At 55.9% G+C, this 27,201-nt stretch overlaps 1 protein-coding gene across 3 annotated transcripts; it reads left to right on the top strand.

The window, feature by feature from the left end:
* Nucleotides 1-1,036: 1,036 nt before the first annotated feature.
* Nucleotides 1,037-26,844, top strand: CARS2 (cysteinyl-tRNA synthetase 2, mitochondrial). Of its 3 annotated transcripts, none has more exons than XM_072976551.1 (15): nucleotides 1,038-1,337; nucleotides 1,687-1,737; nucleotides 4,922-5,039; nucleotides 11,375-11,446; nucleotides 11,544-11,649; nucleotides 12,222-12,305; nucleotides 14,137-14,266; nucleotides 17,135-17,268; nucleotides 19,804-19,868; nucleotides 21,614-21,680; nucleotides 21,768-21,906; nucleotides 23,211-23,334; nucleotides 23,961-24,059; nucleotides 26,281-26,487; nucleotides 26,686-26,844. In XM_072976551.1, the coding sequence occupies exons 1-15, from the start codon at nucleotides 1,114-1,116 to the stop codon at nucleotides 26,821-26,823; spliced, it is 1,758 nt and encodes a 585-aa protein (XP_072832652.1). In that variant the 5' UTR covers nucleotides 1,038-1,113; the 3' UTR covers nucleotides 26,824-26,844. The 3 variants fall into 3 exon arrangements, with proteins under 3 accessions (XP_072832654.1, XP_072832652.1, XP_072832653.1); XM_072976552.1 differs by having other exon boundaries at nucleotides 1,039-1,337; nucleotides 26,681-26,844; XM_072976553.1 differs by lacking the exons at nucleotides 26,281-26,487; nucleotides 26,686-26,844 and adding an exon at nucleotides 25,598-26,265 and having other exon boundaries at nucleotides 1,037-1,337.
* The last annotated feature ends 357 nt before the right edge of the window (nucleotides 26,845-27,201 follow it).

Below are 27,201 nucleotides of genomic sequence, written 5' to 3'. Positions count from 1 at the left end.
AGCATTGATGTGGATGGTGGTCTCCTAATTCTAAAGGACAGGCTCTAGCATTTCAGCGTCATGCGTTGGAACACAGTTTACATTAGACTACCGTTTAGTTTCAAATAGAATTGCAGAGCTGGACTCCAGCGATCTTGGGAAAAGGGGTTTTGTTTTTGTTTTTTGTTTTTAAGTGTTCTAGGAACATATACTTGTTTGTCCCTACTTAAGCACTTGCCTTTCTATAAAGCGACCAAAACAAACCAAAAAAAAAAAAAACCAAAAAACAAAAACTGAGGAACTTCTGTGCTGAGTACTGCAAAAGCAAAGGGGATTTCTCCCCCTCCTTTTTTTTGAGACACTGTTTTGCAAGATATGAAAGAAAAAGACGTTTGTCTAGATAATTTGAAAGTAACTTCAAAAGAATCCGCCTTTAAAAAGTCCCACTGAAACCAAATTCAGAGTATTTTTGCTCTCAGAGATACGACAGAACTTCTAACCTTCAAATGAATCCCAAGCAGGCATTTCCTACTACACGTCCTTGATGAACGGGGTGATGTCCTAAGTTCAGTCTTTTCATCTAGAGAGAGAGACAGAGCGTGCTGTGTTGGGGTGCAGAGCGCTTTGTGTGTATGTGCTGTGCTGGGGTGCAGACAGACGTGCCTTGTGTGTGCTGTGTTGGGGCGCAAACGTGCTCCGCGAGCAGGCGAGGACCGGCGGCGGGTGGCCGCCCGGTGAACCAGATCCAGCCGCGCGTGGGCCCGAGCCTGGGTTCGTACCGGGTCAGCTCAGGGCCCCGCACGACCTGCGCTGAGGAGGAAAGGCGGGGCGACTCTGCACGCGGCCTCGGGCTGGGGCGCCTCCCAACCCCCGCCGCTGCCCTCCCTCGCCTTGAGCCCTTCCCCTCCCCCTGCGCAGCGGCTGAAGTGGGACCGCCCGAGGGAGGCGGGACCGCCTCTTCCCGACCACTCTTCCGGGGTGGGCGGGGCGTGACAGGGTCCCTTTCCGGGGTGGGTGGAGCGTGGCCGGACCCCTTCCGGGTGGGCGTGGCCTGGCCTGGGCCTTTCCGGGTGGGCGGAGCCGTCCCTGAGTGGGCGTGGCTGGCGAGCCACTGTGTGAGCTTGCGGCTAGGCCATGCTGCTGACGCGCGGGGCCGGCTCGCGCTCCTCGCTCCTCCGGGCCGCACTGGGCCTGGGGCCGAGGCCGGGGCCCGGGCCGGGAACGGGGCGAGCGGCGTCGGGGGCGCCCGGGCAGGGCTGGCTGCAGCCCGCGGGCTACGACACCGGCGTCAAGGTGTACAACAGCCTCACCCGGAGGAAGGACCCCTTGATCGTGAGCAACGTGGACGCCGTCTCCTGGTACCCGGCGGGTTGGCGGAGCGGGCTGCTGGGGGAGGTGGGGCGGGAAGGGCTGTGGACCCAGAGTTTGCCCAGGCGGAGGCTCTGCATAGAAAGCGGGGTTGAGTTCTCAGGTGGAAGCATTTAGTAAGTAATAACCTACGTTGGCAGCACCTTTAAAGACAGTGGAATAGTCTCAGTGATTCACAGATTTGACTTAAGCGACTTAAGTGAAATAGAACCCTGGCTGTGCATCCTCCAAAAGTGATTACTTTCTAAAAAGACATGATTAGATGATGATCGTGACTGAGAATGTGGTGACCTTTCTTGCTAGTATGTTTCACATGGTGGATTTTAACTTTGTTCCTAGGTATTCCTGTGGACCAACTGTCTACGATCACGCACACCTTGGCCATGCTTGGTAAGTCTCCTTAATTTGATTTTTCACACTTCAAGAGACCATTTATTTTGGAAAGAAAAAGACTTTTGCAGTTTTTTTTTTCATCCCTCAAGTGGCAACTTAAGAATACTGAATAGTTACTCTATTCCAGGGACGGTGGGAAGTATACATGTTGCAGCCTCACGTGCTTCTTGTACCAATTCTAAGCACTTAGTGCCATGTCACAGGTGAGGAGACTCAGGGAGGCAGTGAGGAGCAGTGAAAAGTGACCTGTTTTGGAATCAGATGTTTCTTGTGGGGTTTAATGAGATGTTGGGTCAGCTGGTCATAGGCTATTTCTGGCCCCCATACTTATTTTCTTCCCAGCCTTGAGTCCTGGTTTCTTCATCTTTGAGATGGGGATAATAGTACCCATCTTTCTGAATCTTCTCAATTTTATGAAATAACGCCCATGAAGTTCTGCTTAAGCCAGAACCTGAAGTGGGAAGTGTGTGAGGCTCAACAGTTCTTAAGGATAAGTCACTTGCGGGAGGACACACATTTAGGAAGCGCTGGAGCCGGGGTGGAGCCGGGTGTATCTGACCTCCAGGTGCTGCCTCTCCCCACCTCTTAACTGTAAGCTGCGAAACTGCTGCCACTTTTCCTAATATTTTGTATGTCCTCCTGTACATCTTTTAAACTTGTTATCATTCAGATCTAGATTAAGTGTAAAAAGTTACCTTTATTCAATAGATTTTTTAAATTAAAATTTATTTTTGTGGGAGAGGTAATTAGGTTTTAATATATTTACTTATTTTAATGGAGGTACTGGGGATTGAACCCAGGACCTTGCCCATGCTAGGCACACACTCTACCACCGAGCTGTGCCGCCTCCCCGATTCAGTACATATTTTTAAAAATTATATATTAACCCAGCAAGATCTGAATTTTTTTGTGTGCAGTAACAAAGTAAATGGTCTGGGAGTCCTTTTTTCCCCCCCTCAATTTGGGCTAACTTGTTATTAATTATAAAAGGCATATTTTGATCTCTTTATTGAAGTATGAAATACGTTATGGAAATACTAAGAACAGCAGAGGTTCTTGTTTCTCCAACCTAGAAAACCTCTCCACAAAGACAGAAGAAAGCTATTTTATTACTGGGTAAGAACTGAACCGGAATGGGATGCAGTCCCAGGCAGCCTGCTAAAAGTACTACAGAGACAGAACCGCAGTCTTGCGTAGAGCTGGGTGGGCGCAGCTCGCTGGTTCAGGGAGGTCTGCCGCGTAGAGTTGGGCGCAGGCTGGGCCCCTCCCACTGGCTGATGACCATCACCCTCCTTGAAAACTTCATTTCAGAGAGAAGGCTCCCAGGGCCTTGAAACTTTTCTGAGTTGTGAAACTGACAGAGGCTTACTTCGCCATTACAAGCATTTAGGTGCATTTTAAAAGGACTGAGGGAGAAATTCTGAAAGAGGGGGGAGGGGAGACTCTCCCTTGCTTTCAACCAGGAGAATCAGGCCTTTCAGTCATCGTTTGTACTTGCCCTTACAAATATGGAAAAGAGTGCAGACCTCAAGTGAGCCGGTGAGTCAGTGGTCACGGCTCTTACATTGAGAAACAGAACCTTTCCAACCCCCCAGCACCCTCCCTGGGTGACGCGCGCCAGGAGAACCCCCATGGATGTCTCGGTGGTGACAGCACTCATTCCTCAGGCAGAGTCAATTCAGGATGCCTCTAAAGGGCACCATGAGTTCTGCAGAGGTTGTGGGTCTCGGGGGCAGATGGTCAGGCGTGGTCCACTGCTCTTAAGGTAAAGTTTAAAACCCGTTCGCATTACTTACTCTCCAGGTTCCTGTCTCTGCGTGTTCCCTCTGAATAGCCCCAGCAGCCTCTATTTTAAAGAGACAGACACTTAACAGACACAGCACGTGCCAGGCCGGGCTCTGAATGCTTTACAAACACCAGCCTGTGTAACCCTCTAAGCACACCAGCTGGCGGTGCTGTTGTCCCCAAATTACAAATGGGGACGGGATGCAGAGGGCTGTCAGATGCCCGTGGTGCCCCAGCTGGAAAGTGATGAGTGAGTCCAGGTTCCTCCCCTCGCAGCGCAGCCTCAGCTGGCCCAGCCAGCCCTGCGCCTGGACAGCTGGCGCTCCTGGTGCATGTGGGAGTCCCCCGCGGTTGAGGGAGGGGGCAGCCGCCTGCAGAGACCTGGGCCCCGCATGTGACTTGGCTTCTCATCACTTTGTTTTAGGTTCCTGTTAATTTTTCCTCTTAAATCTCATTTCTTGTAGTCTTTCTGACTCAGGACGAGTGAAGAGCGCGGTGATGGTGATGCTAGTAAGCGCTGATGCTTGCTGGAATCCCCGCTGCCCAGGCACTGAGATTATGTACAGCAGCCCTGGGAGATAGTGGAGTTTTGCCCAGTTCATAGCCTGAGGCTTCGAAAGGCTCCGTATCGTGGGAATGGGTTTCGGAGATTGCTTGTCACTGGAATTTGGCCTCAGCTCTGCTTGGGGCTGGTGAGTGTGGGGAGTTCAAAGGTTACAATAACAAGGCTCATTTTCGAGGGAAAATGATTTTATGAACGCAGATTTAGAGAGGCCATGTGGATGACAGAGATGAGCTGGAGATGAGCTGACCGACCCTGAGTTTTAAGGTTGCTTTTATGGGAAACCAGATTTCTGGGGTTCTAAGTAGGTCTTAGGTTTTAAAGCCTTCTGGTTTCGCACGCCTGCGTTACCGCGGTGTGGCCGTCAGTGAGCTGGTGTTTCAGTGTCCTGCAGTCCTGTGCGCAGCTTGGGCGCCGTCCTGCCTGGATCTGATGGGATTGTCCCTGCCTTGATTTGCTATTATTTGCTTCTCTCTCTTGTCCCAGTGAGACCTTATGCTGGGACGTGAGTAGGGATGGTTAAAGTCTCCGTGTCTTGACTTCCTTGTAAGCTTGCTTTTGAGTCGAATTTTTACGGCTGAATAATGACAGCTCTGCAGTAAAAACCGCTCATGTTGTGTCCTGGAGTTGAGGCGGTATCTGTGCCAGTTTCTCACGCAGACTCGTGGGGGCCAGTCAGTAAGAGGCCCTGCCCTCCTCCAGCTGTCCTGGAACCACCCCTGACTCCACGTGCGCGGCGCTACGTGGCATCACGTTGAATATCACGCGCTCGCCTTGAGGATCACAGTGATGACGTCCGGTATTCAAGATGCTCTAACATTTTTTTCCTTTCAGCTCGTATGTGAGATTTGATATAATTCGAAGGATCCTAAGCAGGGTTTTCGGGTGCAACATCATCATGGTGATGGGAGTTACGGACGTGGATGATAAAATAATCAAGAGAGCCAACGAGGTAAGTGCAGGTTACGCTGATGGGTGCCCTGACTGATTAGTGTTCCAACCCCATCTGACGGTTCTAATCTGTGCTTCATGGGACTTCGCACGTCTTACTGTCCACACGTGGCCCAGCGACAGTGCGGATGCTCTGACAGGCGAGCAGAGGGATGTCCTCCTCCTGGCCAAGGACACCTTTACTGAATCATCTCATTCCCCGGAGGCATCCTGGCCTGAATCCAGGCCCTTCCCTGCCCTTCAGCCTCTGGGAAACACCTCACCCCTCTCTACAGAGGGAAGTCAAAAGGCCACTTTGGGGCTCAGGAAATTTAGCCCTTATGAGACTTAATTTTTTCATTTGTTAAGTGAACAGGGCACTTCTCTTATATCTCATGTGGTATTTATTTAGAGGAAGTTTGGGGGGGAAATTCTAACATAGGGCATAAGTAAAATATTACAGTTGTATTTTTAAGCTTCTACTTCGAAAGGTTCACCTCTCCTGCTTTTTATGATCAGCAACTCTGTCTGTAAAGCAATTATATGTATAAGTGTATATGACAGTCATCGGTAAAGATCTATACAGAATTGTTAAATTATCTAATTTACAGAAAAATTTACGTCGAGTGCTTTGCATTCCTGTAACTTTAAAAATGAGAACATGCATATAGTGTTGTTTTAGTAAACCAGTTTATACTCTGTATTGTTTTGTAATCTGCTTTTCCACTCCCCGCGTTTTGAGTGTCTTTTTCATGTTCTTGAGCACTTAGGTAGCCCTAGAACATTCCATCACGTGGACATTGGGTAACTCACCGTCCTCACTTCTGGAGCCTTGGGTTCCTCCCGTGTTCAGTTGTTTTCTCCCAGATTTGTTTCCTAGAAACCATGTCTTCCTGCTTCCCACCAATTTACCTTTTTAATAACTAGGCAGCATTCCGCCGCGGCTGGCGGCTCGCATGTTTCTAGCTGTTACAAAGAGTGCTGCTGTAAGTTTCTTTTTCCCTCCTCTGTTTTGTTTCCTTAAGTATTTTTCCCAAAGTGGAGTTACTGGGTCGGAGGGTGAGCAGTTTATCTGATATGTGCTGTCACTTTTCTTCTGTCGGATCATTTCAGAGAGCGGTACCAGCAGTGCTGACAGGTGGTTCCAACTTGAAACGTGTTTCTTCACCTCCTCAGCGTGGTGGGGTTTCCCGTTTTGTTCTGTCTGGGTGGGTCGGTCAGTGTGTCCTGGTCCCTTACAGTGGCCTCGACCCGTTTTCAGGACTGATGCTGATGCCCCGGGTCCAGGCGCGGGCCTGTGCCTGGCTTTGTGTGAACACAGGTGAGGAAGGCCGTTCCTGGCCCCGCAGAGCTTGTGTCCGGCGAGGTGGGCGGACCACGGACACATGCTCTGTGTGAGACTGGTTTATAAGCCCAGATGACTTGGAGCTTCCAGGCTGCAGGACACAGGGCGCTGCCTGCACCCCCCAGCCCTTCCGGCACCCGTGCTATGCGTCTCATCCACGTGGCTGTTCCTGAGTTGTGTCCTTTATATAAACTGTGGTAGGAGGTGGAGCACTGTCCTGATCCTGGGACTTGTTTTATCAAACCCCTGAATTTGTCATCGGCAGACAAAGTGCCGGCGGCCGAGGACCCTGCTGTTGCCGCGTCAGAAGCGGGGCAGTCCTGTGGGCCTGGGTCCGTGCTACCTCCCGGGAGTTGGTCTCAGAATGAAGTTGAATCCTGGGACCCCACTGCCGGAGTCAGAGGTTGGAGAAGTGGTGGGTATTGGAAAAGACACACCCCGTTTGGTATCAGAAGCCACTGCAGGGCCAGAAGTGCCAGCATTTGGGGTCGTCACCCCATCTCTGGTTCTCTCTGACCCTTTAGTTCAATCCCCCATCTGATTCGGTCTCTGCCCTGTGTCCACATCCCTTGTCTGTGTTTGGTGTCCCTGGGGTCTGTGTCCAGCCAGTCCACCACCTAAGGTGAGGTCACTGACATGGCCGTGGGAGCCCAGAGTCCAGGCAGAGCCAAGGGGAAGCTGGAGGGCGAGGCATGCGACGTCCCTCTGGACCTGCCGGGACCCAGATGGGGGCAGAACAGGGCCCAGGACTCTCCATGGGAAGGTCGGTCCCGAGATGCTGAGTGGGGCGGATGCCAGAGCCCAGCCTCACTGGCCGGACCTCGGACGGAAGCAGCAGGAGGAGTTTAGTGGTCTCCGGCACAGCAGGTGGGGGAGTGGCTGGAAGCGGCGCCGCAGCGAAGGGCGCGTGCAAAGGCAGACTGGCTAAGGAGGAAGGTGGCCGGGTGGGGGTTTCATCTGTCATCTCTCAGCTGGGACCTGAGGTGCGCAGGTGCGTCCCTGCACTTGGTGGGTGGGGGTCAGCTGTGACTCTTCAGAGTTGGAGGTGGAGTTGAGCATCATGGCTGGGGGGGACCCGAGGGGACAAGTGGGGTGTGTTGGGGGGGCAGTGTGGGCCGTCAGCCAGTGGGTGAGAGGCCAGGAGCCCTGGGAGGCGGGGGATCGGGAGGTGGAGGGGCAGCGGCAAATGCAGGAGGAATGGGGGTTTCAGCGGAGTCACAGGTGTACGAGGACCTTGGTTGTTACTTTAAAAAAGAACTTCTGATACTTAGAATACGAAAAAGTTGGTAGAGTTGATTTGACGATTTAGAGTGTTTAAGTTTTGACACCTGAGCGTTCCCACACTTGCGACATGGCAGGACGCTAATGTGGCAGCAAACGGTCTTTTTAGCTCTCAGGATAGAGTCTTCCTTCAAGATGCTAAATCACGTGCCCAAAACCGCAGTTGTGAGAAATCCTGTTCGTGTTTCAGTCTCCAGCAGAAAGACTGGATACTTTCTACCTGACTTGGGCTGTTTTGGTGATGGTGATACCCTTTGGGCCATCTGCTCCAACTCTTGCTCTTAAAATATTTTAAATTATGTTTCACTTTTCTCAATCACTTCCTTGACTTTAGTTTTTGGCACGGTTTTGTAGTTCGTCAGGGATGAAAACCGAAGGAGGATTTCTAGGGTAAGAATAAAAAGAGACAGGTGTATTTGCATAGTCACATTTGTGTTAAGAAAAGTGATAATCAGTGTCTCAGTGGCTCAAGCCACAGTTACCCTCTGCACATCGGGACACTGGCCTGCGTCGCCTTTCTTTCCAGAAGAGGGCTTGACACCCCTCTGAGCGTCGGGGCTGAGCAGCGGGGCCCCCGGCAGGGGAGAGAGCTGTGCCGAGCTCATCTGTGGTGCTCGGGCGAGCTGAAGTAACGGACCGGGGCCTGTTCCGGCACCGCCTCCCGTGGGTGGTTCTGTGGGGAGAGGGCAGGGCTGGCCCTGCGTATGGTGTGATCCATTGCCTAAAAATGACACTGAAAAATTTTACTTCTGGAATATGATTCCCTGTCCCCAAAGCCAGCAATAGATTAGTGTCCACTTTCAGTTCCACATCACTCGTCAGCATCCCAGCTTCGTCCCGAGGGTCGTGTCCGGGGCAGGAGGAGCCACATGTGCAACAGGACATGCTCGGGAAAGGCGTCCTGGACGTGCCGCTTAAAGCAGTGCGTGTGTCCGCATTATCCGAACTGGACAGACTGGTCCTGGGGTTCACACAGGAGAGCGAAAAAGCAAGAATGACCAGAAAAAGTCGTAGAAGAAGTATTGAGGAGGGAGTAGCCCCACCAAATGTTAAAACATTTTAAAAGCTATGGGAAGTTTTTGCTTTCATATATTCTGTCCCTTTTCACACAGCCTTACTGAGGTCAGACAAACCTGGGAGGAATGACATTAGTGCGCACGAGGTGAGGTGTACAGCCTGCTAAACCCTGCCCAGCTGTGAAGCAGCAGCAGTGTCACGATGGCGACCGTCTCCATCCTCGGCCCCAGGAAGCTCCTCCCTCTGCCCATCCTCCCCCCAGCCCTGCCGCCCTGACCCTGACCCTCCAGTGGGCTTTCTGCCTCCGCGAAGGCTGTGGAGATGAAACATCGTTGTCAGTTACACGAAGAGACAGATGACGGAACACACTAGAAAGCCCAGAAATAGATACAATAAGTGATGGAAATTCATTTTATGATAAAGATGGCATTTCGAATCAATGGGGCAGAGATGAATTACTCAGTAAAAAGTGTTGACAGTTGGGTAACCATCTGGGGAAAGAAATAAACCAAAGTTGAATGTTTGTCTCACAGCCAAATTTGAAGCAGACCAGAGATTTAACATAAAAGAAGTGGAACCACAAATTACTAGAATAAACCTTGAGGCACTTTTTATAGCCTCATGTCGGGGAAGGCTTTTTTAAGTTTGTTTCCAAACCCAGAAGCCATTGATGGGGATAGATTGAGAGAGATAAAAGACTTGCTAAATATAAAAATGAAAATTTTCTGCATGCTGTAAAATAACTATAAAGTTGGAAGACTGAAAAAATGGAAATGCATGCCAGGGATAAAAGATCACTTTTTTAAAAAAGATTTCCTACAATTCACTGAGAAAAGACCGGAAAGACCTGCAGCTCAGTAGAAAAGTGGTGAATTGCAGATGGTCTGTTGCAGGTGGTCCTTAAACGTGTGAGAGGTTCAAGCTCCCTCAGAATAAGAGAAGTGCAGGCTGAAGGTGCAGCCAGGTATGTTTTAGCCTCCACAGTGGCGAAGTCCAGGCGTCGCCAGCCTCGGGCCGGGGGGGTCAGGTTCAGCTTCCTCCAGAGCTGCCGGCAGCAGCCCGCACAGTGTGTGTGCGCGTGTCCTCCACCGAGGCGTCACGCCTGGGCCTGTAGCTCAGGGCTGTGCCTGCCCGTGTGTGTGAAAGACGGCTGGGCGCTGCGCGGGAGAGGGCGGTGTGAGCTGGACTCGGATGTGGGGCACCGTGTGGCCTTAGCCGAGGAAGCCAGGCGCCAGCCGGGCGCGGTGCGCTGGATGTGGGGGTTCAAGAGGAGGGTGCAAACGCACACATGACCGTGATCATGCTCCCAAGACAACTCGGACAGGGTTTGCCTTCTGGCGGGGGCTGGGCCTGGGCACACTGCTGTCACTTCTCTCTGAAAGAATCAGCCACACAGAGATCTAGAATCAGGTAAACACATCGGGCAGTCTGCGGACCTCTGGGCCCGAATCGCATATCATTTGCCACTTCTGAAGTGGTCTGAAGCGGCACACCGACCCTGGGCTTTCAGGCTTCAGTCTTGGTTGGGCTGTTGTCCTCTGAGTAGGTGTAAGCTGGCTGACTTCTGTTTGAGAGGCCTGCTCTGCCCGAGAGCTGCCGCTCAGAAGGACCGACGTGTCTGCGTGCTGTGTCTGCTTAGAAGTGGCGCTAACTTAGTCTCCGTCCACAGAGACGCCCTCGCCACGTGCACAGGAGTCTAAGGGGCGATTAGGTGGGACCGTCTCCCCCTTGCAAACAAAGTCTGAGGCAGAGAGGTTTACTGTGATGCCCAAGACCATGCAGCCAAAAAGGCACTTTGTTCACTAGGTTTATTTCTTCAGTAAATGTTCCCTGGCCGTGGTTTCCAGGACGATTGCCGTTTGAGGGCCCTGGGCTGGGAAGAAGATGGCTTCAGGGTGATGGGGCTTGGGGTGGCCTTCCACTCGAGAAAGCTTTGAAATCCTCCGTCACGGAAATACCTTCACCCTAACACGGGGCCTGTCGCGCAGGGCTGCCCCCCACCCGGAGCAGGCGTAGATGCCGGTGGACGCGAGAGGCTCACGGTCCTCACACGGGCTCACAGTGTTGTGCTCCATCCTGGGCGTGTTTTTCTGCCGAACATTAAGACGTGCTTTTGTGAGCCTTGTCAGGTGTGCCATCCGTGCCAGAGTCCGGAGCCGGAGTACTTGTTCCCATGCGCCACTGCATCCAGAATTCGATGTCCTTCTGTGGGGGTTTTGCTTGTCCCCAGACGCCCAGCCGTGGCCCCTTGAATGCCTGTCTCGTTTCCGCTTCTTGTGCTGTGTTGCTGTCAGATGTTTCCGAGAGATTTCCTCATTCGTGTATTTTTGACTTGTTCCCTTTTGCCTGCTGAGGGCCAGGGGAGGAGTGGGAGCTCGAGTGTCTGGTGGTGGGTCGGGAGGGGTGGCCTCGCAGCCCTGGTCCTGGAGGAGCACAGGCTGGTTTGTAGGGTCTGGGGTTTTGCTTTGAGTGATGTAACGGTGATCATGACGTTGTTAGTTCTTTTTCCTCTCTAACCGGGAGACCGGTCAGTGAGCCTTTTTGACTAGTTAAGCGACTGGTGCAAGCTCAGTGCCCGTGAGCAGACGCCCCATCCGTGAGCAGGCCCGCGCGGAGGCCCGTGTGCCGGGCTGGGGCCCGTGCTCGGCGGCCCGGGGAGCCTCTGTGGTCCCGCCGTGAATACTCCAGACTCAGTGCACCTCATCTCTTTGCAGATGAATGTGTCACCTGCTTCTCTTGCCAATCTTTACGAAGAAGATTTTAAACAGGACATGGCAGCCTTGAAGGTGAGTGGGTAGGAAGCTTGAGCGATGGGGCCAGTGGGGCTGACCTCCCTCCGCTTGGAGCTGGGGAAACCGCCATTTCTCCTGTGCTTTCTTTCAGGTTCTCCCGCCCACGGTGTACCTGAGGGTGACCGACAACATCCCGCAGATCATTGCTTTCATCGAAGGAATAGTTGCTCGTGGGCATGCTTACTCTACAGCGAAAGGTCGGGGTCACGCGTTAAAAGTGAAGACTGGGCGGGGCCCGTGGGATTTTGACAAACTGGACACACATCTGTGGGCTGTTGGAACGTGCTGTGAGGTAGTCCTGGGGTGCCAGGATTAGAAAGGGGTGTCTTGTCTTCTATTCTTAATGGAGGTCCTGGGGACTGAACCCAGGGCCTCATGCGTGCTAAGCACACGCTGTGTCGCTGAGCTGTCCCCTCCCCGAGGGTTTCTTTGTTGACCGGTGTGTGGCACAGGGCCCAGAACGGAACACAGGCCGGTGATGTAAACTCACTTTCCTCTTTTCTTATTAAAAAGAATGGGCTTGACGTTTCACAGAGAACTTACACTTGTGTCTTCGCCACGGCCTGATTCGTGATGTGTTCAGTGCGGCTTTTATAACAGTGTAGTTGTTCGTTCTGGTTTAAAAATGCAGTAAAGGGGCCCCCAGAGGCCGGATGCCAGGTTCTGGGTTCAAGTCCTCACAGTGGGTGAGCTGTGCAGCTTGCAGCGACGTGCGTGTGGACCACTGGACCACTGAGAGGTGAGCTTCACGACTGCCTTCATCGAACAGGCAACGTCTACTTCGACCTGCAGTCCGGAGGCGACAAGTACGGCAGGCTGGTCGGCGTGGCCCCGGGGCCTGTGGGAGAGCCAGGTGGGTGACCTCTGCCTCCCGCCTGGGTTCTGGGGACAAAGCCTGGACCTCCCTGTGCTCGCTGGAGAGTGCGGACGTGAGCGCTCTCAGACGTGGTGACGTTGCCATAAGGGGGTCACAGCCGAGTTTTAAATTTAGTTTGGTTTTTTGGAGTGGAGAGAAACGCGTAGAGTGTGAGGTTCCGCGGCCTCCCTGCGGAGTCTTGCTTCCCTTCCTCCCCTCCCTCCCCGGCTCACCTCTGCACGTGCAGCCCGCCTTCCATGCTGCCGCGTCTTAATGCTCTGCTCATCTTGCTGCTGTCAGATCTGCAGTCCCCGTCGGTATCGTATGCTGTGTGAATTCCACTGTGCATCAGGTTCTGTATGAATTTTGCCGTGTGTTATGTTCCTGCTGTATCTGAATCTCTCCCTATACTCTCTTCTGTTCCAAGGTTTTGTTAGATCAAAGCCATTTTTACAGAGAAGAAATAAGTATATAGAATTACATTAAAAGTACTTTTAAAAGGATACTGCTGAAGAGAACCAAACCAAAATGAGGAAGAACCCAGAAGTCCAGTTGTCTGATTTTCTCTGTCTTCAGGCGTGGTCCTCCTGCCTGGGACCTGTGCCGTTTGAACCTAGTTACTCACGGCGCTGAGATCTCCCCAGGACGGTCTTGTTGCCTCTGCACAGCCTTGGTGTTCTGCTCCCGCCCCGGCTCATCCATGCCTGTGTGGGGTGGCCGCGCCCCTTCAGGAAGGGGAGGGGGAACTTCTGATGCTTACGCATCCTAGCATCAGCAACACTTTTTATTTAAATAGACTTTATTTTTAGAGCAGTTTTACGTTCACAGCAAAATTGAGTGGAAGCTACAGAAATTTCCCGAACACCCTCTGCCCTGCATGTACAACCTCTCCCACGATCGCACCCCACCAGAGAGGGCCGTGGTTCGCGCTGGTGGACCCGCCCTGACACGTCATCACCTGCAGTCCAGAGTTTACAACAGGGTCGCTCAGGCGTTTCTGGGTTTAGGCGAATGTAGAGTAACGTGTGTCCATCATCGTGGTGTCACCCTGAGAGTTTCGCTGCCCTGAAAACCCTCTCTGCTCCCCTGTTCATCCGCCGCCCCCATCCCGGCAAGCACGGATCTCTCTTGTCTCCATCATTTTGCCAGAAGCTCATGGAGTCGGAATCCTGCCATGTGGCCTTAGCAGGCTGGCTTCTTTCACTGAGTAACATGCATTTATGGTTCCTCCATGTCTCTTCATGGCTTGAAAGCTCATTTCTTTTCAGCGTTGAATAATATTCTGCCGTCTGGAGGGACCACAGTTTGTCTCTCCACCACCTGAAGGGCATCTTGCTGCCTCCCAGTTTGGGGGACGTAGACAGAGCCCCACACTGCTTGCCCTGCGACCTTGAACCCTCCACCTCTGAGTTTTCTTACTTTCTGAATGTGATTTGGACTCTGGTTTTTTCTTTCCAGTCTATATGATTATCCTTTTTTTTTTGGAAAAAGTTTCCCTGAATCTGAGTTACTGAAAACAGGAAGGCTGAGAGCAGGTACTGAGCGGCCCGCTGGGCAGCATCACTGCGCTCACCTGCAGCCCACCCGCATCCGGCTTCCTGAGACCAGCCTCACCGCCCCGGGCTGAGAGCTTCTGGCTTGTCAGGGATGGACGTGCTCGGTAGCCTCCCAGCCCTCGTAGCGGGAGAGAAAGTCACACGGATGAGAAGCGTGAGGCTCGCGCTCCGGGGCAGCGCAGCCGGACACGCCTCCTGCCTCGGTTTTGTGGCGGTTTCACGGGGCTTAGTTCCAGATCCCCTCCCACTGATGAACCGTTTGTCGTTGGCAGTTGACTCTGACAAGCGGCACCCCAGCGACTTTGCCCTGTGGAAGGCAGCGAAGCCCCAGGAGCCAGCTTGGGCTTCTCCCTGGGGAAGCGGCAGGCCCGGCTGGCACATCGAGTGTTCTACCATCTGCAGGTGAGGGTCCCCGTTCCTCCGTGTGGTGCTGAGCACTCGGCAGTGCCCGGCCTGGGCAGCAGAGGGCGCAGCGCTGGCCAAGCGGGCTTGGGAAAGGAGTGCAGTGCGGGTGGGAGGCAAACCACGAGACGTTTATCTTTCCAACAGCAGCGCTTGTTCCTTTAGGAGAAAAGCCTGCTCTGTGGTCCAGGTCTTAATTTCCTGGCACACACAGGCCAGCTCTGGGCACCTCCATCTCCCCTGCGGTGGGTGCAGGAAGGCGGCCGGGGGCCTGGGTGAGGGGCTGGACCACTGCCCTGGCCCCTAGAGCATCACCCTCAGTTCCTGCTTCCACCTGCCCTGTCTCCCAGCTCTTTATCTCGGCCACACCACGCCCGGGACGTCTCTGTCTTGGGAATCCCATAGACCTGGTGCTCCTCTGGTCCTGATGCCCCTCCAGGGCCCCTCTTCTGTGTCTCTCCTCTCACCGTCCACGCGTCTCTGCTGTTGTCTGCCGGGCGTCCCCACTGACTGGCTCTGCGGTCAGCCCAGACCTGCCCCATCAGCCCGGTCAGTGACGTTCCCTGGTTTCTGCAGCACAACGGTTTTCTGATTTCAGCGTCTCTGCTGGGGCCTCGCCACCTTGTTTCTGTAGATCTTCCCTGTGGGCTGTCCGTCCCGGGTCTGCAGTGCCGAGGCTCTGCCCGCGGCCAGGTGGGGAGGAGGGTACGGAAGGCAGCGTCCCGCCCGTGCCCTCCTGTGCCCTCTCCTCCCTCCGCAGCCTGTCCCGGGGTCCCCTTCCCGGGTCTCTCGGCTCCGCGGTGCTGGGCCCTGGGCTGCAGCAGCGTCCGTTTAGCCAGTGCCGGGCCCATGAACATTTAGTTTCTAATATTCTGCTCTTACACTTGCCTACAGTACACAACCTTGTGTACGTCTTTCCCGTTTGTGGAGGTGAGGGGTCTCTTAGTATCATTAACTCGTGGATTTGGATACATTCGACGTTTTCAGTTCATTGCAGATATTTATTAAAATAAGCAGTTTTAAAATTAGAAACGGAGGAGGGTAGAGCTCAGTGGTAGAGTGCATACTTAGAATGCATGAGGTCTTGGATTCAATCCCTCTGTTAAAATAAATGAGGCATTAATTAATTATGGAATATCTATATAATGGAATACTACATCACAATTCTAGATGTAACTATTTAATAAACTTAAAAAAATTAGAAACAGTTAAGTGTGATTGAGGCGAACATTTCAAGCTACTGGCTACACCCTAGGGTTTAAGAGCAGCAAAGCCGGTCGCCCTCGAGTTGGCCGTTGCACGTGGGGCAGCTCTCTGGCCGGGCAGCAACGTGGGCGTCAGGAGGGCTGCAGCCAAGAGCAGGCGGCCCCATGTGCTGACGCCACGCTGCCTCCTTTGCGGTGTTGGCTCACCCCCCTACCGGGTCCTCCTGGAACTGCCTGTCCCAGCGTGTTCACCTGAGTGCAGACCCAGAAGGGAGTCTGCCTTTTGCACTAGCCCCCCGCTGCCCTCGCCTGTGGTGGACGTCTGTAGACTCACCTGGAAACACATCCAGGAGTTCCTGAGATGTCTAACTGTCTTGTTAGTCTGAAGCTGGGTAAATTTTTCAAAGGCAGAAAACATTTATTCAATTTCAAATGTAACGTTACCATTAACTATTTTGTTTTTGTCCAAATTTAAATTACAAAAATAGACTTCTGTTCCTTTTCAACTTTCTCTCGTTTTAAAATAGGTCTGACTTTCAGACAAGAATAGAGACTAATACAACGAACATCATGGACCCACAGTTTGGCTGTTAAATCTTAGCGTTGTTGTATGTGCTCAGATCTTTGTGGAAGTAGACCACTCGTTTCAAATACAAGCGAGTCCCCTTGAACTCTTCTCACCAGTGCTGGTCCCTCCCGTCACCTGCTCTCCTTGGTAGCGTTTGAATTTCAAGGACTCAGATTCTGTAGAACCCACTGCCAAGGACATACAGCCCCAGATGACCCGCTTGGCCACTTGGCTCAGGCGTGACCGGTGCATACGTGGCTTTTCCGGGAGGAGAGTCAGCTTTTGGCAGGAACGGACCTCAGTGAGGCTGTGGCACCTTTGAAAGCATCTATCTGTAGCCATTTTAAGAAAACTCCCTGGTGTCTACATCCCAGCCTCACTGTGCTGTCAGCGGGACCGGTGGCCTCAGACCTCCACAGACGCCCGCCTCTCCCCAGTCTCTCATTTCCACTGTGCGGGTTTTTGCATTTTAATTGATCTTTGCACTTTTCATGCCCTCCAGAGCAGCCGCTAGTCAGCCTGGGCCATTTGTTCTGCAGGCACTCAGGGGACAGAGCCGCACAGGCTGGTGTCGCCTCAGCCCTGACAGCTGCAGTGTGTGGTTCTGTGGGACACGAGGTTTTTCGGGAGCGGGTCGCGTAGCAGGGGAGCAGAAATGCCGCCGGCCGAGATGCGTCACTTTGGATTCTGTCACCTTGTTATTAATGTATGGCTCCCAGAGAGTTACATTTCCAAAAGCCAAATTAGAATCTCGATTTTATAGTTCTGTCTCTTCTGTTAAAGTCAAAAAGCCACTAAGCTCTACATATGGAAAATAAGAAAAAGGGATTTAGACGCTTTTGAAAACCATGCATTGCATCCAGGGCCAAGAAAATGATGTCCCTTCACCAGGAGGAATAGCTATGAATTGGGGGTTTTATGAGGTAAAAGCAGAACTCATTTTCCACTGCATCAGTTAAAGTACGCATACGGACTTCAAATCGCGCTCTTCCGTTGTGCACGTTGCATGAGGCTGGACGAAGTAAATACAGGGTGTGGTTTGGGGGGTGTGTTGTTGGACTGGATTAACTCGCGGCTCCGCACTGTGTCTCGCAGCCTGGTGTTTGGAAGCCGCCTGGACATCCACTCGGGTGGGATCGACTTGGCTTTCCCGCACCACGAGAATGAAATCGCTCAGTGCGAGGCCTTCCATCAGTGCCAGCAGTGGGGCAATTACTTCCTGCATGCTGGTGAGTAAAGCCTTCAGATTAACTTGTTCCCTTTCAGCTCTCTTTATCAGTGAAACAGCTACATTTGGAAATACCTGGATCAGATAATAGGTCAAGAAACAGAGTTGTCCCTTAAACTGTCTTTTTTAGTCTTTTTTTTTTTTAATGGAGGTACTGGGGATTGAACCTGAGACTTCATGCATGCTGAGCATGCGTTTTACCACTGAGCTATACCCTCCCCCCAAATCGTTTGTGACCTTGAGTCAATGGGACCTGACCTTCCTTGGACTGGAATACTGAGTATGCCTTTTGGAACTGAAATACGAGCTAATGGAAAATGTTATGCAGCGCTGTTCTCTGTAAGTTTCTTTCAAATGAAACTATTAAGATACTATTCAAATAGTATGATGTAATAATCATGAACATGCCATTCATGAGCTGCAATATCATCACCAGAAGTATGTGTCATCCTCTAAAAGCCCCGCCTTCCATTTCACTGATCAAAAGCCTCATTGATTAACTCCCACCATCGGTTCTCAGAAGGAGATACGACGTTGTGAAACCTGCAGCGTCTTGAGCAAAGCAATTTTGGAATTTCCTGTGACACGTGGGAAGAGTCACGTGTCCAGATTTTGGCAAAGGTCGTGAGGCCACAGTGAACTGATTTTACTACGGTTTTGGAATGGGCAGTTAAGGGCTTTGAGGGGCTTTGGCAGTGACAGGGCGCGGAGGCGCAGATAACCAACATCTAAAACACGGGACATGGACAAGTGCCATTTCTTTAAGTCCCTAAATCAAGGAGATGGGGTTTTCCCCGCGAGGTGGTGTTGAGTGCAGACAAGCTCCAGTTTTATCATGTGCAGCAGCTGCGTAACGTCTATGGTGAGGGTTCCTGTGGGTGACAGTCACCGGGGGGCTGCCTGCCCCAAAGGGCACTCACTTCAGCATCTCGCTGCACCCACACCCCGGGAGTCACCCCGACCTTGCCGAGTTTGCCCCTCATAGAGCCCCGGGATGAAGCATCAGGGATCCTCGAGTGACCCCTCGTCTTGGGGCTGCCTTGAGGTCGTCAGAAAGGGACGAGCTGAGCTGCCATTTCCTGCATGGGAGCTGCCATCTGGTGTCCACTTCGTCTCCTGCGGGGAGCTCGACTGTAGCCAGAATCTGCCGTGATTCTGCCAGTGACGTGACCTGCTGGGTGCGTTCCCGAAACAGAGGGATGAGAGCCTGGTGACCCTGGCTCCATTTCCGCCGGTGCTCACTGGCAGGGAGGTGGGCACCAGGGTGGGGGGCTTCAGCAGTGATCCCAGGTCTCAGCGTGTTCCCATCAGGGCCCACACCTGCCTTCAGAAACCACATGCGATTGTCTCCCCGCTTTGGGAGCCTGCGTGGGGGGAGTCGCAGGTCTGAAGAGCTGGGTCTCAGTGTTGGAGGATTCCCATCCCTGCTCCCAGGTTCCAGGACAGGTGATGCTGTGTAAACTGTCAGGACGTGAGCGCTGGGCTCCCCAGACCCTTCACTGGTGGCTCCTGGGGAGTTAGGGTTTGCTGTCCACACTGGTGCCCCTCAGCGGCTGTGGGTCTGGGGTCTGACGGGCCCTCCGCAGCGCCAGCGCTCAGTCGGGCGTCCGTGTGCACGCATGGCCGGTCTCGTGCTTAAATGCAGGCACGGGGAAGGGTTTTGCCGCTGGGCTTCGTTTCAACGTTCGCAGTCCACGAGGACATCGGAACCTTCCTGGTTCTGCCCTCACCCTGTCCTGGAAAAACAGCCGCGTCTCCTGACCCTGGAGAACTGACGCTTTTTTCCCGAAGTAAATGGTTGGAAGGTTACGTAGTCGGACGTGTGTCGCTTTCCAGGTGCTGCTGGTTTAAAACCCTTCATTGTACTTGGTGTCTGTGGCGTGCTATAGCAATTTACCTATTCAAGGTTATATATTTTTGGAAGCCACATTTTAACCAGTTCTCAGGAAAAATGGCCTTGGGACACCCTGTCCTTGAAGACAGGTCAGGAGAAGGGGAAGAACCTCCTGTTAGGAAGAAAAGGCCGTGCCCTGGACGTGCACCTCGTACAGAGGCAGTCCGGGAGGAGCTCCGGCTTCCCTGTCCGCTCACACACACGGGGATGAAGCAACGCCAGGGTCGGGGCACGTCTGTGAAACCAGCCGCAGCGGAAGCCCCGTCAGCCCTTCCCAGAGACCTGCGCTCTGTGTCGAACCAGAGATGCGCCTTTTCTTCCGGGGCTGGGCCTGCTCCCCAGTGTTTGAGTCACAGGACAGGGAAGGGCCGGAGCTGGTGGTGCCCGGGCCATCGCCCCCCGTGGACCAGGGTCCCTGACGGTCTGGAACAGCGCAGCTGTGGGCCCACCTCCTGGGGGGCCGAGCACGGGGTAGATTTGGGGGATCTGCGTGTCAGAGGGGCAGCGGGTCAGAGGTCCCGTGGCCCCAGCCCCGTGGCCCAGGCGCCTTTAGAGAAGCCCCCACGTCTCCTTCCCTCTGCGGGTGGAAGCACCTTCCTCCCCTAACCCGGCGCAGAGTGAGTGACTGTATTTCTGTTGCAGGACATTTGCACGTGAAAGGCAAAGAAAAAATGTCCAAATCCCTGAAGAACTACATCACCATTAAGGTAACGCGCTTTGGGGGCTGCAGTCTGCGGATGTGTCGTAGAGGCTGACATGGGGGGGCTCCTGCTTCCAGGCTTAAATGGCTCTTTCCCGTCCCAAAAGCCCAGCAATGTCCCGTCCCCGGCTTCCCCGCCGGGTGCCTGCGGCTCTGCTCTCTGCCGCCGCTGCCCACGTCCTCCCTGCCCCCCGGGTTCCAGGATCCACACCCTCTTCCTCCTCCAACCATCTTCTCTCCCGAGTCTAGACTGCTGCCCTCTTCTCCCCGTCCTGCCACCAGCCTCCTCTGGTGCCGGTGGCTTCAGGGTTGCAGCTGGCCTCTCGCCCTGCTGGACAGTCCCCCGTGCTATGGAGGCGGGCGGCGTGTGTGCATCCGGACGAGTTGGGGCGGGTGCACCGAGAAGAGAGCACTTCTGGGACGCTGGGCCCTCCTCTGGGCCTGCGAAGCCAAATTTAACTTCAGCGGTAAATCAAATTGACAGGGGTTGCAATCAGGCCCTGTGACCTAAATACCTGGCCACAGAGAACTGCTCCCACCAGACTTAGAGCAAAGCAAAAGGGAATGCGCCTCACAAAAATAATCCTTATGCACGTAATAGAAGGTTCAGTGTCACCACACCTACAGAGACGCGAAAAGCAGCATGGACTCACTATACAGATTCGAAAGAGCCATTATTTTGCTGCGCTTGCTGCTCTGTGTGGGTGGGGCGGTGAGTGAGTGTGCATGGGTGCAGTGTGTGCGTGCACACGTTTCACTGTTGTTGAACCACCAGGAAGTGCACTGCAGACACCACGTGCCGCTCTGCACGCGACTCATGAAAATCAGGATGTTCCCCTGCGTACCCGGAACACCGGAGACGCTGGCAGTGATTTCTTAACACTAGCAGTTTTCTAGTCCTTGCTCCAGCTTACAGCTTTGGGTTTCACCAGGGCCCCATCGGGGTTCAGGTGTGGCACTTGTGTGTGTCTTCTCAGGCTTTCGTTTGTTTTTTGAATAGCGGTGAAAAGTACACGACACAACACCCGCCACACTCAGGTCAGCTCCGGTTTCAGTTCCAAAAGGCACACTCAGCCTTCCAACCGAGGAGGTGCCCACCTCCCTGCCTGTGCGTGCCTCGCCCCCGAAGGCCTGGAGAGCCTTCCTCCAGCCGACCAGACAGGCTTCACTGAACACTTCCTGCTAGGGTTCCCGTGTTATCCGTCCTGATGTCAAAATTCTCACTTCTTCACGCAGACAGCATGGAAATCAGTTACAGGACGACACTGGTTGGGTTTTATGTTCAGTCGGGGAGTTTTGTTCCTTGAGAACCGTGACCTTGGGGCCGTGTCCACCTGAAGGCCTCGGAGGACCGTGTTGACGGGGAGGACTGGGCCCTGGGCCCCCGGCCGCCCTCAGCTGACTCCACCACAGCCGGCTCCTCGTCCCCGACAGTCCCGTCCTCTCCCCAGGAGCTGCGTGTCCTCTGCAGCCACCCTCCTGCCCGACAGCGTCCTGTCCTTTCGTGACGAGGGTCCCCGCCAACCACAGAGCAGATGCCCCTGGTCCAGGGCGGGGCCGGCCTTTCCCGGCCAGGCCGGGTCGGAACATGGGCGCTCCGGCAGGGAAGCCGCAGGGAGAAGTGCTGACAGGGAGTCTGGACACGAGGGGAAGAGCTCCGAGGGTCCCTGGGTTCTGGGTGTGATCTCAAGCCCTGTGACGAGCGATAGACCCCGAGGGCGCCAACCCTCCCCCACCCCGTCCCCCCCGCAGGACTTCCTCCGGGCCGCCTCCCCTGACGTCTTCCGGCTCTTCTGCCTGCGGAGCAGCTACAGGTCAGGTGAGCCGGGGCGCCGGGCGGCCCCCCGAGGGCGGACGGGGCGCCCCCCACCCCCCGCGGGCGCCGGCTGACCGTGCCCGCCCCCAGCCGTGGACTACGGCGACGGCACCCTGCTCGAGGCCCGGCGCCTGCTCCACGCCGTGGCCGCCTTCGCGGAGGACGCTCGCGCCTACATGCGGGGCCAGCTGGCCGGCGGCCCCGTCCAGGAGGACGTGCTGTGGGAGAGGTGGGTGCCGCCCTCGCTGGGGGGACACGTGGCTGTGAGGAATGGGGGCCCTTGTCACCGCCACCTCGTGTGGACGGAAGGCTCGTGGGTCCGCGGGGTTGGGGAGCCGAGCGGGGGCCCGGGTCTCGGGGACGGCGCTCCAGCCACAAGTGCGCTCAGGAGCCCAGTGCGTCCGCGGGCTGTGTGGCCGCAGACGTGGCAGGTGGCGGGCGCAAGGAGCCCGCCGGCAGCGCGGAGGGGGTGCCCCCAGCCCACTGCTCATTAAAGGGCTCGGCGAGCTCGCCCTGTTCCGTTACATCCAGGCAGAGGGTGAGAGGCTGGGACTGACACCAGAGGCAGTGAGGGGTAGGGAGGCTGCAGAAGCCCAGGCTGGAGAGTATTAGGAGGGGCTTGGGGTCATCGGGGCCACCAGTCTGATGGTGGCCAGGATCTGTGTACTTGGAGCCAACGGGGCTTGTCCTCTGTTCCCCAGGGATCCCCAAGAGGGGTGAAGAGCCTAGGACTCCCTCAGGGCTTGTCCGGAAGGGGCACTCAGGGGAGATGGGCGGGAGCTGCCTGCTGGTCACAGCAGTGGAGCCCAGGGGACAAAGCCTGGGGCACTGGGGTGGGGCTTCTGGGCCTTGTGTGTCTGGGAGCTGTGGGCCAGACTCAGCCACCCTCAGGAAAGCAGGTGTGAGGGAGGGACAGGTGAGCACCCTTCCGTCTGGGACAACCAGCAGCACTGCCCATGAACAGGTGTGCAGAGGAAGGTGGTCCGTATCAGTCAGGGAAGGCCACGTTACAATGGGTAACAAACAGCCCTGGATCTCAGTAGCAGAAGCGACCAAGGTCTTTTTCTCCCTCATGGTCACTCAGGCCCAGGCTGCAGGGACAAGCTCAAGGGCTCTGCCCAGTCCTTCCCTGTGCCTGGGGAACAGGGAATCTGAAGGAAGTGGGGTGAAGACCACGGGAAGTGGGGTGATGGTGGACAGTAGGGAGTTAGTACAGAGGCACAACCTTGGACGGGCCAGTGGCAGACTCAGTAGGAGGGCAGGACAGATGTGTGAGTGAAGGGGGCCTGATGGTGCCGCTGGAGACCAGGAAGAGGAGGGCAGGTGAGGAGGTGAGAGGGTTGGCCGTCACTGCAGACCACTTCTGGGTGTCCTGACAGCAGAGGGAAGGGGCGGAAGGGCTACCCCGGGCGGGAGTCCAGAGGCTGAGGATGGAGCCCCCGGGGGTGTCCATCCAGCGGGACTGGCCAGCGCACTGCTTCTCCTGCCACCTGGCCGGTCCGGGGATGACCCCGTCTGCTCCTTTCCCCAAAGCCTGGGCCGCACCAAGGGGGCCGTGCAGGAGGCCTTAGCAGATGACTTCAACACGCCAGGGGCGGTGGACGCCGTCATGGGCCTTGTCCACCATGGGAACAGACAGCTCAAGGCGGCCTCAGAGGTAACTCCCAGGACACGGCGGCAGAGCAGGGTTTGTTGGCCTAGTTTTGAGGACAGAGTGGGCGTCACCTTTCTGGCTCCCTGAAGCGACCTGTGTCCCAGGGCGCTGCCCTCCAGGCTTTCCCTGGGTCCTGGGTCACCCCACCCTGGGGCCACCTCCTGAGCCAGAGGGGTGGCAGTAGATCCAGGTCGGGGGTGGTAGGGAGGCCTGGCACGTGGACACAGGAGCATGGGACACTCCAGTCGCCACGTAAACTTAGTGGAACCTGAACTGGGGAGGAAGCTGTGTTGGGGCCCAACTGCCTGCACCCACTGCCCTGTCCATCCCTGGGCCCTGGTGCCAGGCCGTTGGTGGAGGCTCATGGCCCAGTGACATCTCAGAGGCCCACCTGCTGACACCGCCACCCTGGGGCTTGGTGCCAGAGTGAGTGTGGGAGACATGGGCACTCGGGTGGTAGCCCCCACGTCACGGTGGGTAAGCCGAGGTGGGGACACAACGGCTCCCGCGGTCGCCTGCCCTGTCATGAGCATCTCCTGTGGGGCTGCATCCTCCCTGCCCGGCGCTGACCTGCCCTTGCCTCGAGCGTCCTCTGCCTCTAAGGAGCCTCTTCGGGGGCCTTGTCCCAGGAACCCGGTGGTCCCAGGAGCCCCGCCGTGTTTGGCGCTGTTGTGTCCTACGTGGAGCAGTTCTTTGAGACAGTCGGCGTTTCCCTGGTGGACCAACAGGTACGCCGTCTCTTCCTGGCTTTACCCACGTGCTGGTGGGACAGCCGCTTCCCCTTGTAAATGTTCCCTTTGATGGGTAATTACAAGGCCAGACTTATATATGTCCTTAAGATTTTTCACGTTCCTTAAAAAGTGGACACACTCAGCTAATATTTATGAACTGGAATTACGACGTTCTGAATAGAACGTCGTCGTCTCAGCTGCCGTGAGGGTGTCACCAGGGCCCACACACTCACCTCCGTAAAGAGCCTCGGAACACAGGTCAGGCTACAGGGCAGTTTCTCCCGAGCTGCCAGTGAGCGCCCGCCTGACCCCACCGTGTCCCTACACGTGGAGTCAGACCCGCCCAGGCCGTTGTTCTCCTCGGGGCAGAGGCCCCGTCCAGGGCCCACTGTGCGTTTGGTCCCCTCCATCTGGAATGTTCTTCGGCCTTCCATGGCCTTCCCACCCTGACACCTGACACTGGTGCAGGTCCCTCAGGAACACGACAGGTGTGAGGCCTCCCTCAGGGGCAAGTTCCCGTCTGTCCCAGGCTGGGGCGTGCACCGTGACCACGTAGTCGGGGGAGGCGGCCCCAGGAGTTACTCTCCTGCCTCAGACGCCACAGAACCCGCTCCCTGTTGGACTCCCTCCGTTCCTCACGTCCTCATCCATTCAGTGGCTTAATCTGTCACTGCCCCCTTTGACTCATGCTGGCAGGGCGCCTTGGCGCTGGCTCCCGTGCCCCACGTGGCCCCACCCGGCCCCACCCCTGTAGCACGGGCTGATTTCCCGCCCTGGAAGGTCCTGGCCGTCTGGTACTTTCTCCGCACTGGGCAGGAGTCAGCCATGGCTCCGAGGAGCTGGGTTTCAGTAGACAGTGCTCAGGGGTGAGGGTCTGGGTGCGGGGTGTGCTCGCCACACCGGCCCTCGGGGGACCCTGTACAGACCAGGCCCACAACCTGCATGAACGGGAACCTGGGGGTCGTCACCCTCCTCCCCTCCCAGATGGAACTCCTCTGAGCGGGAGGCCCCCCACCCCAGGATTTACTCACCCGCTGTTCTGCCCCTGCCACCCCTGCCTGCACTCCCTCACCCCCTCAGCAGGCACCTCCTGCACGGACGCCTCCGTGGCTCTGACACCCCAGGCCAGGGCTCCCCGCCCTCCCCCTAGGGCCCACCTGCTCTGCCTTCCCTAACGGCTTTAGGATTGTTCAGGATGGGGAAAGGAAAGGGCCAAAACCATCACTTTAGAAAAAAAAAAAGTGTGAACAAGTTGTTAACGGGGGAGGTCTGGACTGCAGATGGAGTGAGCCTGCCCCAGGCTCCCTTGCAGCCCCCGCCGGGTCACCCGCTGCGTGGCCCTGAGTGCAGCCCCGGGCCCGTGCCCGGTGAGGCCCGGCACCCAGCTGCCCCGCCGGCAACGCGTCTCCTGGGACCTTCACTGCTGTGTGCGCCTCTGGCCTTAACACAGACTTGAGCACCTTTGCGATGATTCCGCTGGGTTTGAAACATCCGTCGGTTTCCTGGTGACCGAGGTCCTTTCCTGGGCGGTCCAGGGCCCGTCAGCAGGTCCACGCCAGTCTCAGGGGACAGATCTCTGCGAGTCTGCGTCCACTTCCTCGGGAGACTCGAGTCTGTGCTGCTGCGAGGAGGCGCACCTGCCCCGGGTCAGAAGGCGCTTCCTCTCCCCCAGCTCAGGCGCCCCAGGAGCCTGCTGTGGGCTCAGGTTTCTGTGACAAGAACTGTCTTCTGCCGGGAGAGCAACCTGGGGTCGTGAGGTTTAAGGAGTTTAACCCTAGAGTTGTCCATGTGGGGGAGGATGCCTGGCAACTAGGAATGGCTCTGGTCCCCCCAAGCCCAGAGCCTCCCAGTCCCCGGCTGCTGGTGGGGGTGGGGGGCGGGGTGTGTGCACACCCCACACGGGGCGTCGACGGCTTAGGCGTGTGGTGAAGTGAGTGGGTTTGGTTTCCTGAGTTGACGAGGCTCAGACCTGCAGGTCCTGCCCAGTAAACTGATGAGGGGCTGCTCCCTGGCCTAGGGTTGGGGGAGCGCCCTCCCAGACTGTCCAGCCTCCCCAGGGGACGGCAGGAGCCCACCCTCCCTACCCCTGTGGCCTAGCTCAGGGGCTAGAGGAGGGGAGACACCCCCAGCTCCTCTCCCCACTGGGGAGGCAGGGCATCGCGCCCACAGGCCCTAGGGGGACATGGCCACCTGCTCATGCCCCCCTCCCTCCCGGTAGTGTGCTGCAGGGGCTGGCAGCCGGGCCGCGCTGCACAGCGTCGTGGAGGAGCTGGTCCGGTTCCGGCTGAAGGTCCGGCAGTTCGCCCTGGCCACGGGAGAAGCCTCTGGGGAGGCCCGGCGGCAGCAGCTCCTGCAGAGGCGGCCCCTGCTGGAGGCGTGCGACGCACTGCGCAGGGACCTCGCTGCCCATGGCGTCAGCATCAAGGTGAGCCACTGCCCAAGCCGGGCCGTCCGCCTGCATCAGAGTCACAACCCCGACGCCCTGCTTTGTGGAGCTGCCCTGGTGGGGCAGGGGCGGCAGCTGTTCCCTTTGGGGGCCAGGCCTCGGAAGCACCAGGTGGGCCGCCATCCTGTCACCCGGACCAGGCTCTCCCCACCAGGGCTGTCTTCCTCCCCAGGACAGGAGCAGCACGTCCACGTGGGAGCTACTGGACCCGAGGACAGGAGACCCCAAACCAGGGAGCTGAGGACTCGTGAAGCCCAGTCTGCCTTGAGTCACGATAAAAGTTTTATATTAAAGTTTCCTGTTGTGGCTGTTTAAATAAACGATCCATCCATTGAATCTCTTTGTGGCTCCGATGGCCACAGCAGTTTGGCAAAACCACCTCAGCCCCACCGTCGTCTGACGCAGCCTAGCTGGTCCCTGGGCCCGGGCCCTGGCACTGGCACTGTGCAAGGACTGTGACCCAAAGACCAAGATGTTAAGTCCTACAGTGGGTCCTGAAGACGTCAGGGGATGCAGCCTGTACCTCCGGTGCTGGGCGGTGCTGGCCTGGGGGTGGGCACCCAGGGGAGGTGGTGCTCCTGAACGTGGTAGCCCCCCCGCCTCCCCCAGGGTTGCTGACAGTTTTACGTTTATTTTTCTGGTAACAAAGTGACTTGGTGTCAACCACAGAAAACACAGCAAAACATAGAAAGG

This window comes from Vicugna pacos, chromosome 14 (genome assembly GCF_048564905.1).
Source record: "Vicugna pacos chromosome 14, VicPac4, whole genome shotgun sequence".
Taxonomy (NCBI): Eukaryota; Metazoa; Chordata; class Mammalia; order Artiodactyla; family Camelidae; genus Vicugna; species Vicugna pacos.
The sequence above is the reverse complement of the archived record's forward strand: the minus strand, read 5'-3'. Positions and strand labels throughout refer to the sequence as shown.

Coding starts and splice junctions, on each gene's coding strand:
- CARS2 (XM_072976551.1), top strand. CDS start 1,114: ATGCTGCTGACGCGCGGGGCCGGCTCGCGCTCCTCGCTCCTCCGGGCC. Junction 1,338..1,686: donor AACGTGGACGCCGTCTCCTG/GTACCCGGCGGG, acceptor CTTTGTTCCTAG/GTATTCCTGTGGACCAACTG. Junction 11,650..12,221: donor TGCTTACTCTACAGCGAAAG/GTCGGGGTCACG, acceptor TTCATCGAACAG/GCAACGTCTACTTCGACCTG.